Here is a 22,281-nt window from a genome sequence, read left to right as displayed (position 1 = left end):
ACGTATTATCATTACCAAAACACCTAATTTAAGAGAGGATGTCACTAAAATAAATGAGAAAAATTTTTAAATAACTGCAAAATTTAAAATATAAATGCAGGCAGGTAATGCCTTATGAAATCCCTTAGGTTATTATTAAAGATCTAAAATCATACACTCATTTTTTAAAGCTATTTGTTGTTAAGAAAGCAATTGCAAACTATGTATTACATTGACAGAAGTGTTATTAGAGCCTTCTCTCAATAGCTTGAATCTGTAAATGAAAAACTAAACAGCCGACTGAATCAAACTGAGATGCCCTTTGGGAAACATAGTGTAACTGGGATCAGCTGGGCATTTAATCAGCTGCAGAAGAGGCAAGAAAAGCCGCTGATATATGTCCTTAGTGTACCAGGTCACAGAAAAATAACAGAACACAGAGAATCGCAGCTGGTCTCTTTGAATAAACAGGTAATTTCAGGCGATACATCGGCAAATACTTTTGAGTACTTATATGCAAACATTCTTCCCAGCATGGAGTCTATCATCTGACTGGAGAAATGACAGATACACTGGAATAGTTTAAATACTAGTCAGTAGACGAAGTCAGAGGATCACATGACACACATTTTAAATAAAGCAGCAGTTTAAAACCTCTTCATGGCAGACTGGCATTCACTACTTTAAACTCAATATTTTGTGGGTTTCCATTTTGTGGGAAATATGGAATGCTAGTTAAATCTCGATTTTAAGAGAAATTTGGAAAATGAAATAGCCTAAAAGTAGATAGCTCACCCTAAATACGGTTTGAAAAATTCTTATTTCTGGTAATGACTTTTCATTTTCTTAATTTTTATGGCACAATATAAAAGAATAAAAACATGAAGGGACTCCTTCTGTAATCCACCTTCTCTGAGAGGTGGATGAAGGAACTTGGGTCATATTTATAGAATGTCAGGCTTAAAAGAAAATTAAGTAACTTTCTTTGCAAATGTCTGTTGAGTTCTTTCCAAGTACATCTATTGAGACTGTTCTCGAATTTGATTTGTGGAGGAACTGCATGGAGACCTATGGCCTTCCCTGGATTCCCTCTGGCCTTTGCAGCTTTAGCCATTGGTAACCAGGGGATTTCACTAATTCGGGATGTCCTGCGGGTGGCAGGCACAGGTTCCAGTTTTAAAATGCCCGTCCCTCTATGAGAATGAATAGTCAATATTATTAGGGACATCTGCGAGCAAGTAGGGTAGCCTCTGCCTAACCAGATGTGTTGATTAACAAATCAGGATACTGGTTCTTTCTTAGGGCTGGATTAATCCATTTTTGCTGAATCTACTACTTGCTCCCAGACACTGCCTGGCATGGCTGAGACGTCATTTCTCCCTGCTGTTTTCCGCTGATCCTGAGTCAAAGGGCATCATTCTCTTTTTATTAAAAGACTGCTGAAGAGCCATAAAAAAGCAGACACTATGCACAGACATGTGTGTTTGTGTGTGTATCTTTATATATCTTTAATGTTATCGCAGAGTTAATCACTAAACATTTAGTGCCTTGGGGGAAAGCAGAAACAATTGATGTTGGTAATAAAGATATAAAGATATTGACTTAAATACATTCTGGATTTTAAAAAAATCGAAAACATGATTAGAAATCAAACAAAATAGAAATAAGATTCTTAAAACTCTGGAATCACATGATCCCAACTATTTTTGTGTATATTATCTTTCACATAATGGCACAGCCTGTGAGCCTGAATGCCAATGACAGTATAGACAGACTCAACTGTCTGAACCCTGTTCCTGACTTAAAGTCTATCCATTGTTAGCTTTTCTTTCCCGGCCTCTTATCTGGAAGCGTTCTTGCTTGATTCTTTAAATAATTATTTATTGAATGCCAAATATTATGCTAGGACTCAGCGAGGAGGCAGAGAGAGAATAAGCCATTGTCCTAGCCTTGAGGAGTAATTAGCCTACTGATATAAATTTCATATAATTAGCAATATGAATCTACATTATTAATAGTAAGAGTGCTAATACTGCTATAAATTTTATATTACATTTTATACTGCAAGAAGCATACTATCTTCTTGATACATTTATCTATTGGTTTTAGCCTTGAATGTAAAAGGTCGAAAGAAATGTTATTGGCCAGGCATGCTGGTACACGCCTATAATCCCAGAACTTTGGGAAGCCGAGGAGGGAGAAATACTTGAGGCCAGAAGTTTGAGACCAATCTGGGCAACATGATGAAACTCCGTCTCTACAAAAAAACAAAGACAAAAATTAGCCGGGTGTGGTGGTGCATGCCTGCAGTCCCAGCTACTCAGGAGGCTAAGGTGCAAGGGTCGATTGTGCCCAGGAGATCAAGGCTGCAGTGAGCTATGATCACCCCACTGCACTCCAGCCTGAGCAACAGAGCAAGACACTATTTCAAAAAGAAAAATAATAATAATAATAATACTATGAGTTTCTAAACATTTATTTCGTTTGAGTTTAGAAAAAAAAAAGTCACCTCTTCTAAATATATTTTGATTGCATTTGTAGGGTCTTTATTTTAGTCTTCTGTATCTAGAAAGTAAATTACTCATAAAATACACATCTCTAATGGGATACAAACAAGTTTAAAAACAAAACCATTAATATCGAAATGTTGATGGTATCTTGTTATAAAAAATTGGTAATGTTACTAAATGAGGTTTCAACAATGCCTTGAGGATTTTTACGATTTCTGGGAAATCACAAAATATTCCATGGGATTCTTTTAGCACTTAGTGTAATTTGTAAGCTTCCAGGAACTCTTAAAAACATTCACTGGTAATTTCAGCATTAAAAAGGGACCCCCCTTCTTGACAATGTGTTTGTAGGCACCTCCTTTGAAAATTCTATCTGGCAATTCCATTATTCTAAGTAGATAAACGTTAAGAATTCTAAATATTTATACAACAAATTTACCCGATACTTTGGTGGGTGTAGAATACCTTCCTTGTGACTAGATGTGTCGATTTATATATGCTATTCCTAAAATCTGCCTTAAATTTATACTGATAGGCCGGGCGCAGTGGCTCATGCCTGTAATCCCAACATTTGGGGAGGCTGAGGCTGGCAGATCACGAGGTCAGAAGATCGAGACCATCCTGGATAACACGGTGAAACCGCGTCTCTACTAAAAATACAAAAAATTAGCCGGGCGTGGTGGCGGGCACCTCTAGTCGCAGCTACTTGGGAGGCTGAGGCAGGAGAATGGCATGAACCCAGGATGTGGAGCTTGCAGAGAGCCAAGATCGCGCCACTACATTCCAGCCTGGGAGACAGAGCTAGACTCCGTCTCAAAAAATAAATAAATAAAAATAAAAAAGTATGCTGATAATACATCAATCACTGTTGTCTGAAGAGAGCGGCCCAGTTACTGGAATAACCAAGTCATTTCTTTATAATGCTAGTACAGTCTTAGCCTTCTCCTGTAGTAATGGTTACTTGGCCTGGTTAGTAGAATGTTGTTATGCCAGGTGAGTGCTTTTGTGTCACCTTCTGTGTGTGACAGGTTCAGGACCAACTCCCCAGGATCAAGGAGGATTGAGCTTCAGGATGGCTAGGGCTGCCCAACCTTTGTCATTACCACTGGAGAGTTCAGACATTGCCAGACCTCTCTGGACACCCTGTGTGGTTTGGGTTTCCTCTTCCAAAAACCCTGTTGGTAGGGGGATAAACAAACCACTGGGCTTCAGCATTTTGGATTTGGGCTAGCAGCTGTAGTGGAGCTATCTGGGATAGCCAGCAGAGTCAGGGACCTTGGGGACCCATTGGATGTGTCTTGAAGGCAACCTTCCTACAGGGAAGAAGAAGCCATAGGTCCCACAGGAAGCTGAGCCCGAGGGCAGCTCCTGCTGCAAATAAGGTGGTGCTCCATTTCAGCTAATCTGGGCTCCAGGCAGCTGAGTGAACAGCAGGAGTCATTTCCAGTTGTTCTGGCTGTTCTATCACAGGTATAGACTCACTGTGGCTATTTTCTCTGAGGAGCCAAAAAATGCATGCCTTTTTTTATAGACCCAGAAGACATAGGAATCTCTGCCACAATTCATCAGTCAAAAGCATTTAAAGATTTTTATTGTTTGTTTTTCATCTCAAATTAATATCAAAGGCTGTTATTATTTTGGGAATATAAGTCCATTAAAACAATAGATGCATGCATTTATAGTGCACCATCCCTGACTCCCTGTCTTGTGCCTTTTACCCTCAATGGATTGTTGCATCAAATAGAATGGTAGATAAAAAATAGTTTTAAAAAGATTAAAAGTACAGTACAAGGAGAAGGTAATATTGTATTACTATAGTTATCATCGCTGTCTTAATATAATAAAACATCCAGAGTTCTGCCATGTTCAGAATCAAATTTGAAAATGAAATAGAACGGAAGGAAAGAAGGAAAGAGGAGATTGAACTGTCATTTAATGCACCTGTATTGTTTCTTGACAAACTTGTGACAAAGATATCAATTCTCTCTGCCAAGTGAAGACAAGGAGAGCTCGAATCGATAAGTCACTGAGGAAAAAAAATGCTGCCTAATGGCTCATTGAACCCCTGGTGTTTATACGAAGGGATCTTTGTAGACTTTGTCCGGATCCCCAGTGGAAATGTTTTGCAAATCTACAGTAAAATGTCACAACCAGGATATTCACCTTCATATGATCCACTGATCTTATTCAGATTTCCTGTTTCATTTTATTTTATTTTATGTTATTTTATTTTTTTTGAGGCTGAGTCTCGCTCTGTCACCCAGGCTGGAGTGCAGTGGCACAATCTCAGCTCACTGCAACTGCTGCCTCTCAAGTTCAAGGGATTCTCATGCCGACTCAGTCTCAGGAGTAGCTGGGATAACCAGCATGCGCCACCACACCGAGCTCATTTAATTTCCTGTTTTATTTGTATTCATTTGTGTTTCTCTCTCTCCCTCTGTCTCTCTCTCTCTCACTCTCTCTCTCTCTGTGTGTGTGTATTGTTATGAAGTTCTACACAATTTCACTACCTGTTTAAGTTCCTGTATCCGCCACAGTCAAGACAGGTAATTTCTAATACTCCAAAGTTCCCTCATGTTTTCCTTAATAATCATAGCCAACTCCCTGTTTTCTACACTTAAAGCTGACCCCTGCCAACCATTATCTGCACTCCAGCTCTAAAATTTTGTCATTGCAAGAATGTTATATAATTAGAAGCATGTAGTGTGTTACCTTCTATGATTGCTTCTCACTCAGCAAAATTCCCTGGAGTTTGTGTACTGCAATCATTTCCTCCCGTTTTTTGCTGGCTGGTATTTCAAGGTATGAATGTTCCACAGTTTATATTCACCCACTGATGGACACCTGGATTGCTTCTAGTATTTGACTATTATGAAGAAAGCTACTATGACATTTGTGTATAGGTTGTTATGTAAACATGAGTTTTTATTTCTCTTGGAAATTACTTAGGAGTGTAATTGCTTGAGTTGTATGTTGGTTGTATGTTTAGTTTTGTAGGAAACTGCCCAGCTGTTTTCCGGCATGGTTCTCCAACATCACAGCCCATGATGTTAAGTGGTCCTCATGCTCACCCTGTCCCCACAGTTGGTTTTATCACCACTTTTTCTGCCCCAAAAGGTGTGTAATGACACCTCGTTGTGGTTTAACTTTGCATTTTCCTGATGGCTAATGGTATTGAACATTTTGTCAGATGCTTATTTACTATCTGACATCCTCTTTGGCAGAATGTCTAAGTCTTTTTCCCATTTTCTAAGCGGATGTTTCTTATTAAGTTTGGAGAATTCTTTGTGTAGTCAAGATATTAGTGCTTTGTAGAATACATGGTTTGCAGCTGTTTTTTCTCAGTCTGCAGCTTGTCTTTTCACTTTCTTCACGTGGGTTTCAACACATGGCAAGTTTTTAATTTTGATGAAGTCTAGTTTATGGGCTTTCACATAAAGGCCAGTGCTTTTGCTGTCAAGTCTAAGGATTCTTTGCCTAACTGTACTTTACAGAGGAGTCCTTCTATACATATTCCTAAAAGTTTTACAGTTTTACATATTACATTTAAGTCTCTTATCCCTTCTGAGTTAGTTTTTGTATATGGCGTGAGACAGAGCTTGAGGTTCACGGTTTGCCCTGCAGTTCGTGTATCCAACTGTTCAGTAGCATTTGTTGAAAGGACTCTCCTTTCTCCATTGAACTGCTTTTCTGCCTTCATCAAAAACTAGTTAGATGTATTTGTGTGGGTCTATTTCTGAGCTCTCTGTTCTTTTACACTGATGTGTGTCTAGTCTACCAATGCCACACATTACTGATTACTATAACTGTTTAGTAAATGTTAATATCAGGCAGAGTGATGTTTCTCACTTTATTCTTCTTTGTCAAGAGACTTAGCTATTCTAGGGCAGGTGCCACTCTGTATAAGTTTGAGAGTACCATATATATATATATGCATGTATACTCCTAGCAATGTATAAAAACATTGCTGGGATTGTGATAGGAATTACATTAAAGCTGTTTATAAATTTGGAGAAAATTGACATATTTACTATGTTAAATCTTTCAGCTCATGAACACTATATGTCCGGTGAATCGTCAAATGTTTGTTTTTTGGCATTAGCTGATATATCATGTTCTTTCCTTAGCCTCTTCCAATGGTGGATGACATTGATTGATTTTTTAAAAAGTTTACTCAGCCTTGCATAAAATGGAATAAATTCTACTTCATGATTGAATATAATTTATTTGTACATTGTTGCATTCAGTTTTCTAATATTTTGTTGAGGATATTTGCAACTACATTCATAAAATATATCGGTCTATAGTTTTCTCTTTCTTTTTTGTACTGCCTTTGTCTGGCTTTGGTATCAGTTTAATACTATCTTCATTATAAGATTATAATGGCTATAAAATATTTTCTCTTTTGTTATTTTCTGCAAGAGTTTATGAAATCTTGATGTTAATTGTTACTTATAAATTGGTAGAATTTTCTATTGAAACCATCTGGGTCTGAGGATTTTATTTTTGGAGAACATGTTATAACATTAATTTCTATAATAAAGGACTATTTAGATTGTCTGTTTTATCTTGGTTGAGTTTTGGTAGTTAATAGTTTTTGACAAATCAGTTTATATTTAATAATATGTTGAATTTATGAATTTACAGTTATTTATAATATTTCCTTATCTTTGTGATGGCTGATGAATCTGTAGTAATAGCCACTATTTCATTTCTGATATTTGTAATTGTTCCCTTCTGTCTCTCTCTCTCTTTCTCTTTTTCTGACTTTCTGCAAGTCTTCTTATGGGTTCATCAATTATATTATTTTTGAAAGAAAATATTTGTTTCATTATTTTTTCTACTGTTTATCTGTTTCTATTTCATTAATTTAGACCTCTATCACACTCTTCCTCCTAGTTTCTTTGAGTCTATTTTGCATTACTTTTGCTAGAATCTTGAGGTGGGAACTTAAGCAATTTTTTTTCATTCTTTTCTATCTAATGTAGTCATTTACTGTTATAAATTTTCCTCTTGGCACTGTTTTATCTGCATCCCACATATTTTTATATGTTGTGGTTTTATTTTCACTTCATTCTTTGTATTTTTTTATTTCACTAGAGACTTTCCCTTTGAATCATGGATTATTTAGAAATGTGTTATTTAATTTCCATATGTTTAGAGATTTTTCTACTGCCTTTTAATAATTGATTTCTAGTTTGATTCCTTTGTGATCAGAGAATAAATTCTCTATGATTTCAGTTCATTTGAATATGTCAAGATCTATTATCTGGCCCAGGGTGTGATTCATCTTTTGTCAGCTTTTCATAGGGGTTTGAAAAACATGTGTATTGAGTTGAGAGTTCCATATTCGTCAGTTAGATCCTGTTGGTTGATTGAATATCCTTTGTGATATTTTCTGCCTGTTTTCTAAGGGTGCTAAAGTTTTCAACTATACTTGTGGAGGTTGCTATTTTTCTCTTAGCTTTATCAGTTTTTGCTTCTTGTCGTGAAGCTCTGATATTTGGTTTGTACACATTTAGGAGTGTTACATATTTCTGGTGGGTCAATCCTTTTATTATTTTGTGGTGTCCCTCTTTGTCTCTGATACTTTTATTTGCCTTAAGTCTACTTCGTCAGATATTAACATAGGCACTCCTGCTTTTTATTATTAATATTTACATGGTATGTCTTTTCTTTCTTTTACTATCAACATGCCTGGGTCATTGATTTTGACATATATTGTAAGCCTCATTATTTGGGTAATTTTTTTAATACATTCTGCCTCTCTCTGATATTCGAGTGGCATATCCAGACCATTTATGTTTAAGGTAATTATTGATATGTTTAGTGCTTTGTCTGGCATTTTATTATTTGTTTATTTCTGGTTCTCATTCCGCTTTTACTGCTTTTGTTGCCTTCCTAGGGGTTATTAAGTTTTGTTTTTTAATTCTATCTTAACCTGTTTGTGGTATATTTCATGTATTTCTTTGTAGTTTTCGAAGTGGTTGTTCTGGGCATTACAATAAACATATGTGACTTATAACAGTCTACTGATACATTTATTTCCTACTGTTACTATAGAATATTCCACAAACTTGGTGGCTCAAAACAGCAGAAATTTGTACTCTCAGTTCTGGAAACCAGAAGTCCAAGTCAGGTTTTCTAGGCCAGCATCAACATGTGGGCAGAGCTGTAATCACTCCACAGGCCCTGGGGAAGAATTCATCCCTTTCTTCTTCCAGCTTAGGGCAGCTGCTGGCATTCCTTGGCTTGTGGGCACATCAACCCACTCTCTGCATTCAGAGTCACGGACCATCTTCTCTGCCTGAAATCTCCCTCTGCCTCTCTCTTATATGGATACTAGAGGTGGCATTTAGGGCCCACCTACATCATTCAGGACAATCCCCCACATTTAGATCCTTAACTTGATCACATTTGCAAAATCTTTCTTCTGAAAAGTAAGATTCACAGATTTGAGGGATTAGAGTGAGAGCAGGATTGGACAGGAGTGAGGCCATTATTTATCTTACTACAACTAATGCCAACATTTACCACCTGAAGTATGGAAACCGCACTTGCATTTAGGGCCCTTTACCCCTTCAACTTTTTGAAATTATTATCTGAAGTACCAGACGCTGTTCTAATTGTTTTTTCAATCATTAAGTAAGATTTATGGAACTCATGGTAAGCAAAATAGTCCAGTTTATATTGTATAGATTCCTCTTGTTTTTTCTCTTTTGAAAACACAAGTAAAAGTTTCTTTTCTTTTCTCCTTCATTTCTTTTCAAGAAGAATGTTCTTGAGCCAACCATTAAGGGCAGGTCTACCAACTACTCTGGTTTTTTTGTTTTTTGGTTGTTTTTTTTTTTTTGAGATGGAGTCTCGCTCTATTGCCCAGGCTGGAGTGCAGTGACCAATCCCGGCTCACTGCAAGGTCTGCCTTCCGGGTTCAAACCACTCTCCTGCCTCAGCCTCCCTAGTAGCTAGGACTACAGGTGCCTGCCACCACGCCTGGCTAATTTTTTGTATTTTTAGTTCAGACAGGGTTTCACTATGTTAGCCAGGATAGTCTCGATCTCCTGACCTTGTGATCCACTCGCCTCGGCCTCCCAAAGTGCTGGGATTACAGGCGTGAGCCACTGCCCCCAGCCTACCACCTACTCTTAATTTGCAACAACAAATTATATGCCTGATAATTTTTTTAAGTAAGTTCCCTTTATTTCTGAAGGATAGATTCACTGAATATAGCATTTATGGTTGTCAGTTCTTCCTTCTGGCCTCCATGATCCCAAATGGGAAAATCATTGTCATTGAAGTAGTTTTATCCTGTAGGTAACATTTTGTTTCTTTTTGGTTGTTTTTTCTGTCTTTAGTTTTTAAAACGTGGATTAGATGTGTCTTGGAATGGATTTGTTTAGGTTTATTTCTAAGAGGTTAACTTAGATTTTTTTGGGTCTATAAATTCATGTGTTTTGCCAAATTTGGTAAGTTTTCAGGAATTATTTTTTAAATAATTTCAACACCATCATCTAGATCGTCTCCTTCTGGAATTCTAATGATAAAAAATAGTTGGATTCTTTTTTCTGTGTGTTTTTGTTTTGTTTTGTTTTGTTTTGTCCCACAGGCCTCTGAAGCTTTATTCCTTTTTCTTTTTAATTTTTTATTTTTGAGACAGAGTCTTTCTTCATTGCTCCAGGGGGCTGGAGTGCAGTGGCACGATCTCTGCTCAATGCATCCTCCGCCTCCTGGGTTCAAGCAATTCTCCTGCCTCAACCTCCTGAGTAGTAGGGACTACAGGTGCGTGCCAGCACACCCAGTTAATTTTTTTTTTTTTTGTATTTTCATAAAGATGGGGTTTTACCATGTGGCCCAGGCTGGTCTTGAACTCCTGAGCTCAGGCAATCTGTCCACCTAGGCCTCCCAAAGTGCTGAGATTACAGATGTAAGCCACCACTCCCGGCCCGTTTTCCATTTTTAGTCTGTTTTCTCTCTGTTGTTCAGTGTAGGAGAATTCCATTGGTCTCAAGTTCACTGATTCTATTATTGCTCATTTCAATTTTAATATTAAGCAAATCTAGCAATTTTTAGTTTTCTCTTCTGTTATTTTTAGTTCCATAATTTCATTTTAGTTCATTTTTATAACTTATTTCTTTACTTAGATTTATCTTTTTTTCATCTGTTTGCAGATAATTTGTGAATGATCACTGAAGCATTTTTAAGAGACCTGGTTTTAAAATCAACCGTCTGATTCATTTCTGTTGGGGTTGGTTGATTGTCTTTCATCATTCAAGCCGCGATTTCCTTGGCTCTTGGTGTGATGATTGTGTCCCAGCTCTTTTGTGTGTCATGTTAGGTATTGCTAGGTACTATTTATATCTTTTATTAGGTTGATGAAAAAGCAACTGTGGTTTTTTGCCACTGAAAGTAATGGCATTTATGCCATTGAAAGTAATGGCAGGCCGGGTGCAGTGGCTCACACCTGTAATCCCAGCACTTTGGGGGGCCGAGGTGGGCAGATCACCTAAGGTCGGGAGTTCAAGACCAGCATGACCAACACGGAGAAACCCCATCTCTACTAAAAGTACAAAATTAGGTGGGCATGGTGGTGCATGCCTGTAATCCCAGCCACTTGGGAGGCTGAGGCAGGAGAATCACTTGAACCCAGGAGGCGGAGGTTGTGTTGAGCCAAGATCATGCCACTGCACTCCAGCCTGGGTGACAAGAGTGAAACTTAGTCTAAAAAATAAATAAACAAATAAAAATAATGGCAAAAACTGCAATTGCTTTTGTACCCACCTAATATTTTAGCAAGCAAGTACCTTGTTTAGGCTTGGCATGTGGGTCTCAGCCTATTTTGTGGGCTGGGGAGGAGGTTCCAATGATAATTTGACTATTGGAGGCTTCAAGGGTTTACTTTGATCTGCTCAGTGCATTTAGTGCCCAAGGAGGCTCCACTGCTCTCTGCTGGTGCTGGCTGAGGGGGCAGAAGGATTTCCCAGGCTTGGAGTGCATGGGGTTGGGTGGGCTGGGGGAGATGTTGGTGAGGGGATGAGGGAGGTCGGAGGGACCGCTCTTTCCAATGCCCCCTCACCTATTCCGCCCACTCTACCCCTGTGTCTGGGTGGGGAAGAGACTCAGTCTCACACCTACTGGGACAAAAGGCCTCCCCAGGTGAGATCACTTATATAGCTGCATCCCTCTTGCAGGTTCTGCCTTCTCAGATATTTTTCCTTTGACAAGGCAGCCCTGGGACCACAAGGAACATGAAGCCTTCCTTGGATGTTTGTTGTTGGTGTGGCTCTTACATCCATTTTCTTTGCTGTGGTGCTGCCTGTCTGGTAGTCAGACGGGTCACAGTTGCATCTGGAGAAGGAATGGGCTTGCTGGGGTCCTTCTGTTGCCTGGTCAGGGGTGGAAAACAGCAAGTCGGAGTGGCCTTCTGTTTGTGATCGCCCACAAGTCACCCCATGCTCTGCTGTTTCTCTGGTCCTCGGTCCCAGGCCAGCTTGTCTTTCTCCTATCACATTTTAGCAGTGTCTTCGGGTAGCTTCTTGTGCCATTATCAGGCCTGATACTTGTGTTTTACACAGAGGGGGATGGAAAATAGGATCTCCATGTCATGAGGACTGGCAGTCCATATACTTTTAAATAGTGTGGGCTGCACTCAGTAAAGGAAATCTGTAAAGTAGCATCACTTTGGGCTTCAGTCAACTTTTATTTTCCCCTTAGATCTGCAAGATCAAGAGGTTTGGATTCGATCTTTTTCACGCAGTTCCGCACATGAACAATTTATAATTTGGATAATGTTTAGTGAATTTAAAATAGCGATCGTAAATGATTGATGTAAGTCACATCATCTTCTGTGCCACCTGGCTGTAATGGATTTCAGCACAGTGAATAAAGTCTGCCATACTTGAATGAGGCGTGTGCATGAGTCAAAGTAAATGAAATCTAAAGCTTTTTCTAATTTCATGTTGATGCCAGTGGGGAAATGATAATAACTTCAGTATATGTGTGAATTACCTTCAGTTTTAACATTGTATTTAATAATATGACTATTTATTCAATGAAAGCACTCCCTTGACTTATTTTTCAGTCAGCTTGATTTATAAATCAGATTCCTGCTCTTTTCCACCTGCCCTGGCCCTCTGCAGTGGTACACATCATATAAATAAACATGGAATCAGTAACTACCGTGTCCTGGGAGCCCGGCTAGGTGCTGGGTAGGTGGAGAACCTGTAACTCACTTTACTTGCTCTCAGTACCTACTCAATACTGTATCTGAAGATACGTGAGAGACCCAAGAGTGCAAATATGGGCTTCCAGAGCTTAAATTCCTTCTGGCCTGGCTTATCAAACAACTGAGTTGACTTCTACCTCTGCCCCGGCTGCTTTGCATCTGCCAATTTGTACCGGAGATATTTATCAACACATTTCTGAAACTCATTACTGGTATTTTACTCCATCCTCAAGAGGAATGACTCTGCCCAGGTACCCAGGTGCCTGAAAATATTATCGTGTCTTTACTTATCCTTATTAATCTCCAGCTCACCCTGTGTCTACCCAATTAAGGCAAGTAGTCAATTAAATCACACCATTAAGTAACTCTGTTTTCTCCACATTCTGAACAATTTATGCCATTCATGGACATTAAAGGAACATAAAGACTACAAAGCAGTTCAGTTTTAGGCAAGTTTTTATCTTAAGGGCAGGCTTTACTTTTCCATTGCTGAATTTACAACTGTAATGAGTATATTAAAGGTTTAGCACATCCCGCCCTTTTTTTAAATTCAGGTACATACCCATAAAATCCAGGCATCTCATATTGCAAGTGCTACATTTTATTCGTGTTGTATTTTTGACAGCTTCGTGACACATGCAGAATTTTTCTTCAGGTCTGAACAAATTATTTTTAAGTGATATACAGTAAAGTAGAACTTTCTGTGTGTACAGATCTATGACTGTAAATACATGTATAGATTTGTGTAACCACCAGCAAAATCAGAACATAGAACATTCCCTTCGCTTCAAAATACTGTAGTATCCCTTTGTGGTGACAGGCTCCCCCAACTTAAACCCTGAACTACTTACTGATTCACTTTTTTTTTTTTTTTTTTTTTTTTCTGAGGCAGAGTCTCGCTCTGTTGCCCAGGGTGCAGTGACACGGTCTTGGCTCACTGCGACCTCTGCTTCCCAGGTTCAAGCCATTCCGTTGCCTCAGCCTCCCAAGTAGCTGGGATTACAGATGCCTGCCACCAAGCCTGGCTAATGTTCATATTTTTAGTAGAGATGGAGTTTCATCATGTTGGCCAGGCTGGTCTTGAACTCCTGACCTCAAGTAATCTGCCCTCCTTGGCCTCAAAAAAGTGCTTGCATTACAGAAGTAAGCCACCAAGCCTGGCTGATTCATTATTTATCCTTGTAATTTTGGGGTGTGAGAAAGTCATACCAATGGATGTATGTTCTATGTAACCTTTGAGATTGCAAGCGGAAAAGCCAAGTGGTACAGCCATTCTGGAAGATAGGTTGGTAGTTTCATATGAGGGTAAATATACATCAATCATATGGCCCAGAAATCCCACTCCTAAGTATTTACCCTAGAAAAATTTTATACCATGTGAATGTTTATAGTAACTCTATTCATAATTGCCAAAATAGAAACATCGTAAATATTCTTTGACAGGGAATTGGAAAAACACATGTATATTTTTATAAGAGAACTATACTCAGTACTCCCAAAAACAAACTACTGATACACACAACAACATGGGAATTTCACTTGCTTATGTTGATGAAAGATTTCAGAGTCAGAGATAGGTTTTATCCATCTCTTGTTTTGTTTTTGCTTTTGTATTTTGCTTGAGCCAAGGCCTTGCTATGTTGCCCAGGCTAGTCTTGAACTCCTAGACTCAAATAGTCTTCCGACCTCAGCCTCCCAAAGTGCTGGGATTACAGGCATGAGCCATCACCTCCAGCCCTTAACACATGTATTTCATGTAGATTAGAATAGAACTATTGAACCATTTAGCAAGGTCCAAAGGGAAGATTTGTTCAGAGATGAAATTGTTCTTGTCTACACAGTAAAATCACAAGTAACCAAAACATCATAAAGTTACTGTATCTTACGGTTGTCATTAAGCTTTCAAGAACACTGACACATTTGCATTGGAAAGAGTTTAGCTACACTCTCAAAGAGTTAAATGTACTCACAAAGTGCCCTAGTTGTAAGGCAGGAACAAATACATAATCAAATATCATTTCCTCCATTTTGGGTTAACCGCTTCACATACTTGAAATTGGAGAAATAATCAGTGTTGATTTCAGTTCAACATTGATACTGACTGCAACCAGACATATTGGTGTGAGACAGCAGTATCTTCACTGAAATCTGTGCAAAAGATCATAGAATTTTAGGTCTGAAGAGTTCCTTCAAGTTGGATTAATACAATTATCTTGTTTCGTAGATGAGGAACCTGGAATACAGATAAAATGATTTAGCCAAAATCACAGGTGAATTAATGACGGAGCCATCACAGAACTCCAAATGTTAAGCCCTTGGTATGCTGCCTAAGATAACACTAAGATTTACATCATTATTTGGAAATATTCCTATAAAATTTAAACATGTAGCTGTATAATGAATACAGTGTAGATTATTTATATTTTTATTTATTGATTTATTTTAAAAATGTGTATGTTATTTACTACAGACTAGGGATAAAGTGGCCAAGAGACATAAAATTGCACCCAGAGAGCTCAGAATTTGAAAGAAGGTGGAGGTTGAAGCAGATGTCTATGAAACTGAATTGTGTGAAGGATTCTGTGATGACCTAGAGGCAAAAAGTCCTAATCTGGCCTCAAGAGGCTAAGAAATGCCCAGTGAGAATCCTCAGAGTCTTCAAAGACTCTTAGCTTAGCAGGAAGAATTGACAGTCCATACAAGGATTTCAGGGTTTGCTAAACCCTGGGAACTGAGAAATGCCATCATTCTGGAGAATGGGGAAAAATAAATATGGCTGGAGCTGAACACGCCTGGGAGATGACAGAGTTTTAGACTGCAGGGCTTGGGGGCAAAAAAGGCAGGCAGCTACAATATGATGGCTTATTTCTCCAAAATAAAATTATATTTTCCTCTATCAAAAATAGATTGATTTAGCGTTTCATTAGGATAACTTTATTTTTAAGTTTAAATCAGAACAATATGTACTATAGAGTCAACTTGGGGAAAAATTGAGCTGTGTTAAAGAAAGCAAGACTAATTATGTAACTATATGTTATGATGAATGTTAAAGTATAGTAAGTTCCCACTTAACATCATTAATAGGTCTTTGGAAACTGTGACTTCAAGTAAAACTCTGTATACCAAAACCAATTTCCCCTTAGGTTAATTGATATAAACAAGAGTTAAGTTCCTAAGCGTATTTCTGCTCACAAAAAGCAAGACCAAACTTCTGCGTAAAGACCAAAACACTCCTAATATTAAACATTTAAATAAATGTGAACTATACACACTTTTCAGAAAGATTAATGAAGACAAGTAAGATTACTGTTTACCAAATTTTTGGTGGATGGATGAGTGACATTCATAGGGGTGGAGGTTGGTTACATCAAGGGATAAATAAATGTTTGTTTGCCAAGAAAACATTGTCAGGAAAACCTCTTCCCCCGAGAGAGGTCAAAAACATTTACACATGTGACAGCTCCCTGAGCACTTTCCTATTGCATTGTTTATTGTCCTGCATTTGCATGATTATCATATACTTGACACATTTTTATTTGACAATTTATATTCATTCATTCATTCCTTTTCCAACCACCTCATTAGCTAATGCCAATAAACCTCACATGCACAGCTTTGGGATGTGGGAGAAAACCTGGGAGCAAATCCAGGCAGACATGGGGAACATTGCCAACCTCATTGATATGATTTGGCTCTGTGTCCCCACTCAAATCTCATCTCGAATTGTAATCTCCATAATCCCCACGTGTTGAGGGAGGTGATTGGATCATCGGGGCAGTTTCCCCCATGCTGTTCTCATAATGGTGAAGGAGTTTTCACCAGATCTGATGGTTTAGTGTTTGACAGTTCCTCCTTCACATGCTCTCTCCTGCTGCCATGTAAGACGTGCCTTGCTTCCCTTTCACCCTCTACCATGATTGTAAGTTTCCTGAGGCCTCCCCAGCCATGTGGAACTATGAGTCAGTTAAACCTCCTTTCTTTATAAATTACCCAGTCTCTAGGTCTTGGATAGTATCTTTATAGCAGTGTGAGAGTAGACTGATACACCCATACAGACACCACCCCTGCTAGGAATCTATCTTCTTCATCAATGTTATAATGAAATGACATTGAACAAAATGACTTCATTTGAGCACCTACTGTATTTAATCAAAGCCAGTATCTATTTTATTTTTCAGGTATTATTATTTTGAAAATCCTGTTTCAAACAGATAAGCAGTTGCAAAGGGCAACAATATTGCTTGCTCCTTTGTTTTAAAGAAATCATTTCTCAGTGTTAGCAAGCCAAAATAGTTCTAAAAACCAGAAGGAGGAACAAAAGTTCTTTTGTTTTAAATAATTATAAAATAACATAAAAATTTAAAAATAAAAAGTGCTTTTACTGTATGAAATTTTTGTAAGTTAATTAGCTTTAAAATAACTATAATAAGCTGTAATTACAGTTCTTCTCATAAATATAACTGTCACATAGCAGGCTTAAATTCCAAAATCAGTAATAAACATAAACCTGATTTGACATTTGATTGAAGAACTTTGTGTGGAATATGGCAGTGTGCTTTCTGACTGTTTCATGCAAATGAACAAAGTAATATAAGATTAAATTAAAGCAAAGTTCAGTACAGAACTTAAGAAATTAAATATATCGACTGAGAGGTATGTCTAAAGTAGTTGAATAGACAGTACAAGTCTTTTCAATGTATAAGAATTTTCTACATGACAATTACGTTTTTAATAAGTTAAAATCAAGTCAAATCTCTAGGGGAGATGAAATGCCAGAACCAGGAGACAGAGTTAGGAGACTACTTTGGTGGGGTGGGTGTGAGATAATCAGTCTTCAGCTGAGAGGTTGGAAATGGGGAGAAAACAATGGTGTGAAAAACATCAAAGAAGTACAAGGAAAATAAACTCCCCCAACAGTTACTTATAGTGGCCGATGACTGGTGACATGAAAAGAATAAAAAAAAACTTAGGAGATTTTGAGAGGCAGGTATTTCACGTTTTGACTGCCCTAAATGTTTTCCCCCTTATACTTATGAATAAAGTTATCTTCTGAGAACAGAAGAAATAAGGGCTGGGAATGGGCTTGAGAAAAATGATGATGACTTAGGGCAATAACAAATGGCAATAGGAAAAATACACTGACTATAATTCAGGGAAAAAATGTGGCACCATGTGTGTAGTGTGAGTCTGGAAATCTTATATATATATATGTCAGTATAAATCAGCAAGTTCTTCATCATCTTTCTTGTGCACACATACAGGAAGATAGAGAGTGGATGGTTGGATTGATCTCAAGTTGGAGTTTTGTCAGAGATGGGACACATTGGTAGTAGACTTTAACACAGTTAAGGTGCTGGAAAGACAGAATAGCAGAGTACCAATCATGTTGTCCAGGCTGGGTAAAAATGTGACAAAATCATTAGTAGAGGTCCCCAAGAATTGGGAAGTGTGTTTCAGAAAGTACACACTTATGATAGTTAAAAGATATTGCAGTGTGTTCAGAAAGAGGGGTAAGGTGCTTAAGTCTGTTATGATAAAGAGTAGTAAGGTGCAAGGTATGACCAGTGATTTCATACCTTGCACCTTGGTGTTATACCTTGCAGTGGAGTGGAGAGAAAAGTTATTGGGTTAAAAGAGCCAAGAACCCTTGAGTCACTTTACAAGAATTATCAGACTGCCCACAGGGAGCAATGACAACAAGCCAGGGGCTACACAAAGGGAGAGGACTATGATGGACAGCAGTAGAGTCATGTTGCATGGTGGCATAAGTCTCAAAGTCAAAGGGGTGTAAAAGAGAGAAGCGAGTGGGAGTGGGGAACACAGATGAGAAGGGTGCTGACATCACCTGTAAGCCGACAGGGAGAAGGGAAAAACACTCTCCTCGACTCATTGTGCATGTGAACCAAGTGCCATGTGTGTATTAACATGTAGGGAAAAACTAACGGCTATGCCCACATTCTTCTTTAACTGTATAATATTAAAACAGTACGTTTTCTTTCCTCTTCCTTCTTCTACCCAAAACCATGAATTTGACTTAAGATACATATTTTTCGTTTATATATTCACTTACCTTAGGGAATGATAACAGAAAGCAAGGAAGGAAGGAAGGAAAGAAGAAAGGAAGAAGGAAGGAAGGAAGGGAGGGAGGGAAAGGAAGGAAGGAGAGAGGAAGAAGGGAGGGAGAGAGGGAGGGAAGGAAGGAGAGAGGGAGAAGGAGGGAGGGAAGGAAGGAAGGAGAGAGGAAGAAGGAAGGAGGGAGGGAGAGGAGGGAGGGAGGAAGGAAGGAAAGAAAGAAGGAAGGAACTAAGCCAGATTCCAAACTTGATATACAGAAAGCCCTGCAACTAATACTTATGGAATATAATTTGTTGTAATTGCATGTGGAACCAAAATTGACTATATTTAAATCAAAACTGCTAATTTCTGACAAGGACTGGTATCTGTACTACAATATATCAAGAGAGTTTTCAATATTTAAAAGGAAGAAAAGAGAGACCTCTCATTAAAGAAGACGTATAAATGGCAAATAAACACATGAGACAATGTTTGACATCATTACCGATTAGTTAAATGCACATAGCTGTTAAAGTGTGGAAAAATGCTGACAACACCGAATGCCTATTGAGAATACAAAGAATCTGGGGTGCTTACACACTGCTGGTGGGAATGTACAACCAGTCTGGGGAAAAATTTGGTAGTTTCTTTAAATACTAAACATGATTTTACAATGCAGCTGTTGCCCTCTTGGGCTTTTATCTCAGGTAAATGAAGATTTGTGCTCACACAAAAACCTGCACACACATATTCAAAGCAGCTTTAGGTGTCATCTGCCAAAACTAGTATCAGCCCAAATAGCCTTTACCAGGTGGATGATTAAGCAAGCTGTGGTATATCCACAACATGACATACTACCCAGCGATAAAAGGGAACAAACTATTGGTATAAACAACAACTGGGATAAATCTTCCAGGAATTAAGCTAAGTAAAATCGAATCTCAAGTTGTTAAACACTGTGATTTCATTTGTATGATTTTTTTAAATGAATAATTTAGAGATGGAGACTGATTAGTGGTTGCCAGGGGTTAGGGACAGTGAAGGGGGTATAGCAAGAGGGGCACGAGTGTGATTTTAAGGGAAGAGCACCAGAGAATTTCGAGGGAATGGAGCTGCCCTGCATTGACTATGGCGGTGGACTCAGGAGCCGAGACATGTGACATATTTGTGCAGAGCTGCATGCACAAATGTACTTACAAAATACGAATAAAACAGGGAAAGTTTTAACGAGGCTGGTAGGTTGTATCCATGTCAATGTCCTGATTGTTATAGTTTTGCAAGATGTTACCACTCGGGGAAACTAGGTAAATAATACATGTGATCTCTTTATATTATTTTGTACTACCTATCACATGTGTATCTACAATTATCTAAATAAAAATTTCAAGAATTTAAAAATGTTAATCATCCCCTACTTGTGTGTATACACTGTAAATTCTATGTAGAAATTGAAGTAAATGAAACAATACTACAAACAATAACATGAATACATTTCACCAACATAATGTTGAACAAAATGTTATATATAGTATGATTTCATTTATAAAAAAACTGTAAAGAAGATGTAAAACTGATAGTTTGGCAAGATGGGAGGAGAGGATGGTGACTGGGAGAAGGTACAAGAAGGCTTTGGGGTGTTGGAATTCTCTAAGAGTTGATCTGTGTGGTGGTTCACTTTGTAAAAATTCATAGAGTTAGACATTCATGATCTGTGTGCTTTTTGGCTTGTTACACTTCAATAAATGTATGAATAAGAAAGAAAGAAAAAATCTCTCTTCAAACAAGCCAACAAAACAAGCAAATGAAAAAGAACAATGTTGCCAACGAAGACAAATCTTGAGAAAGAAATACATATTCAGTTACCGCACAGCATTCACAGAAATATTTTCCTCTTTTCAATTTGTGTGTAACATTGCATGAGTTACTTCACATATAATGACAGTTGTTCATCTTCCTTTGAAGAATCCGGTGCTCTGTACTGCCTAAGGTGAGGATGTTGGGTTGATAGACAGATGATATGATTGATGGGGAAAATCATATGCTCATATTCCTGAAACTACTTTGCTGAAAGTCAAGCTTCCTATTTGATTAGGGACATTTGTTTGGGTTGAATTGATTTTTTTCTTACACTTTTTCTATTTCAACATGCTTTTCTGTCAGCATGTTGAGTTCAATCAATGGATTTAGTGTTTCTTTTCCCTGGCTGACAGCAGCCCCTATGTGACTGTTTTGTTAATGCACAATGAATGCTTCATTGAAACTCACATTTGGTGTGACCCAGACATTAATATGCGGGGGGAGTGTTCAATAAATGCTGCCAAATCTATTTCAGCTATGTATGTTGTTCTTTTCAAAATTCTCTTAATGTATAATTACCTATAATATATTTTAAAAGGAGAGTTTGTGATAAAGTTACATACTAGTTCTAGACAATGAAAACCTTTTGTGAATGAACCCGTACAATTTCTTGTGATAGAGATGCTTTGTCTTTCATGGCCGGTGCTGTGCAATCCTGCAGCAACTGTGCACATCTCTAGTCACCTCAGATGAACAACTGTGCCATATTTTTTCCAGGACTGTCCCAGTTTTAACACTGTAATTCCTGCACCTGGGGAAGCCTCTCAGTTCCAGGAAAATGGGATGGTTGATTGCCCTAAATTGATTTTTTAAAAGAAACTTCACAAATTGGCAGCCATAGAATAGAGTAATTTCTGTAAAGCAGCAGTGATAGTGATGTTTGAATATTAATATAATGGACAAGAGGCTGTACAGTCTCTGAAAGAGGGTCTTGCTGCCTATATATCTAGGGTTTGGCTGTTTAAAGCAGCAAGACCCTCCTTTCAGGTGGAAGTCGATGTACTTGTTGCCTTACATAAAAGCTTTGACATTTCTCTTCCATGCAGGCTCACGGGATCCAGTGTTCCTGACCTCATTGTGAGCATGAGCAACCAGATGTGGCTACATCTGCAGTCGGATGATAGTATTGGCTCACCTGGTTTTAAAGCTGTTTACCAAGGTATGATGAGAATACACTTCACAGGGTTGGAAGTTAGCATTCCCACAGAGGGCAGAGACCATTCTGTGTTGGTTAGGTAGAAGTAAAATCAACAAGTCAAACAATGCTGATAAATAGCAATCATGTTGGGAACTTCCTTAAAGTCTGCTAACACTCGCTTTTGTGAATGAGAATGTTTAACTTCTGAAAACTGGGCTTGCCATGATATGTGCTCTGATTATCCCAAAATAAAGAGTGAGGTGACATATTAGGTGTAAGCTAGGAAATGTGGGCATATGTGGGGATCTTTTGACCATATCATATTGCCTGGTGTTTCTCAAAACCTTCTTTTATGTGAGCAAACATAGAAAAGACAATACAATGAATCTGAAAAGACTTACAATTATAAATTTTTATGAGCCAAATTCAAATATTTGAAATGAAAGCCCTGTGCCCGTCATTGTTTTTGAGCTAGTTTACAACTTTACAAGTTATAGAAAACTGATAGCAATGCAAAGAAT

General features: G+C 38.1%; 1 protein-coding gene across 2 annotated transcripts in view; it reads left to right on the top strand.

The window, feature by feature from the left end:
* Nucleotides 1–22,281, top strand: part of CSMD1 (CUB and Sushi multiple domains 1) — a 2,071,408-nt gene that overhangs the window by 1,515,748 nt on the left and 533,379 nt on the right. For both annotated transcript variants that reach the window (XM_055349528.2, XM_055349527.2), the window contains exon 12: nucleotides 21,669–21,781. In XM_055349528.2, the coding sequence (XP_055205503.2) occupies nucleotides 21,669–21,781 (113 nt within the window). The remainder of the gene's footprint in view (nucleotides 1–21,668; nucleotides 21,782–22,281) is intronic.

The sequence above is a fragment of the Gorilla gorilla genome, chromosome 7, assembly GCF_029281585.2.
Source record: "Gorilla gorilla gorilla isolate KB3781 chromosome 7, NHGRI_mGorGor1-v2.1_pri, whole genome shotgun sequence".
Taxonomy (NCBI): domain Eukaryota; kingdom Metazoa; phylum Chordata; class Mammalia; order Primates; family Hominidae; genus Gorilla; species Gorilla gorilla.
Note: the sequence above shows the minus strand (reverse complement) of the source record. Positions and strands in the feature narration are given on the sequence as shown.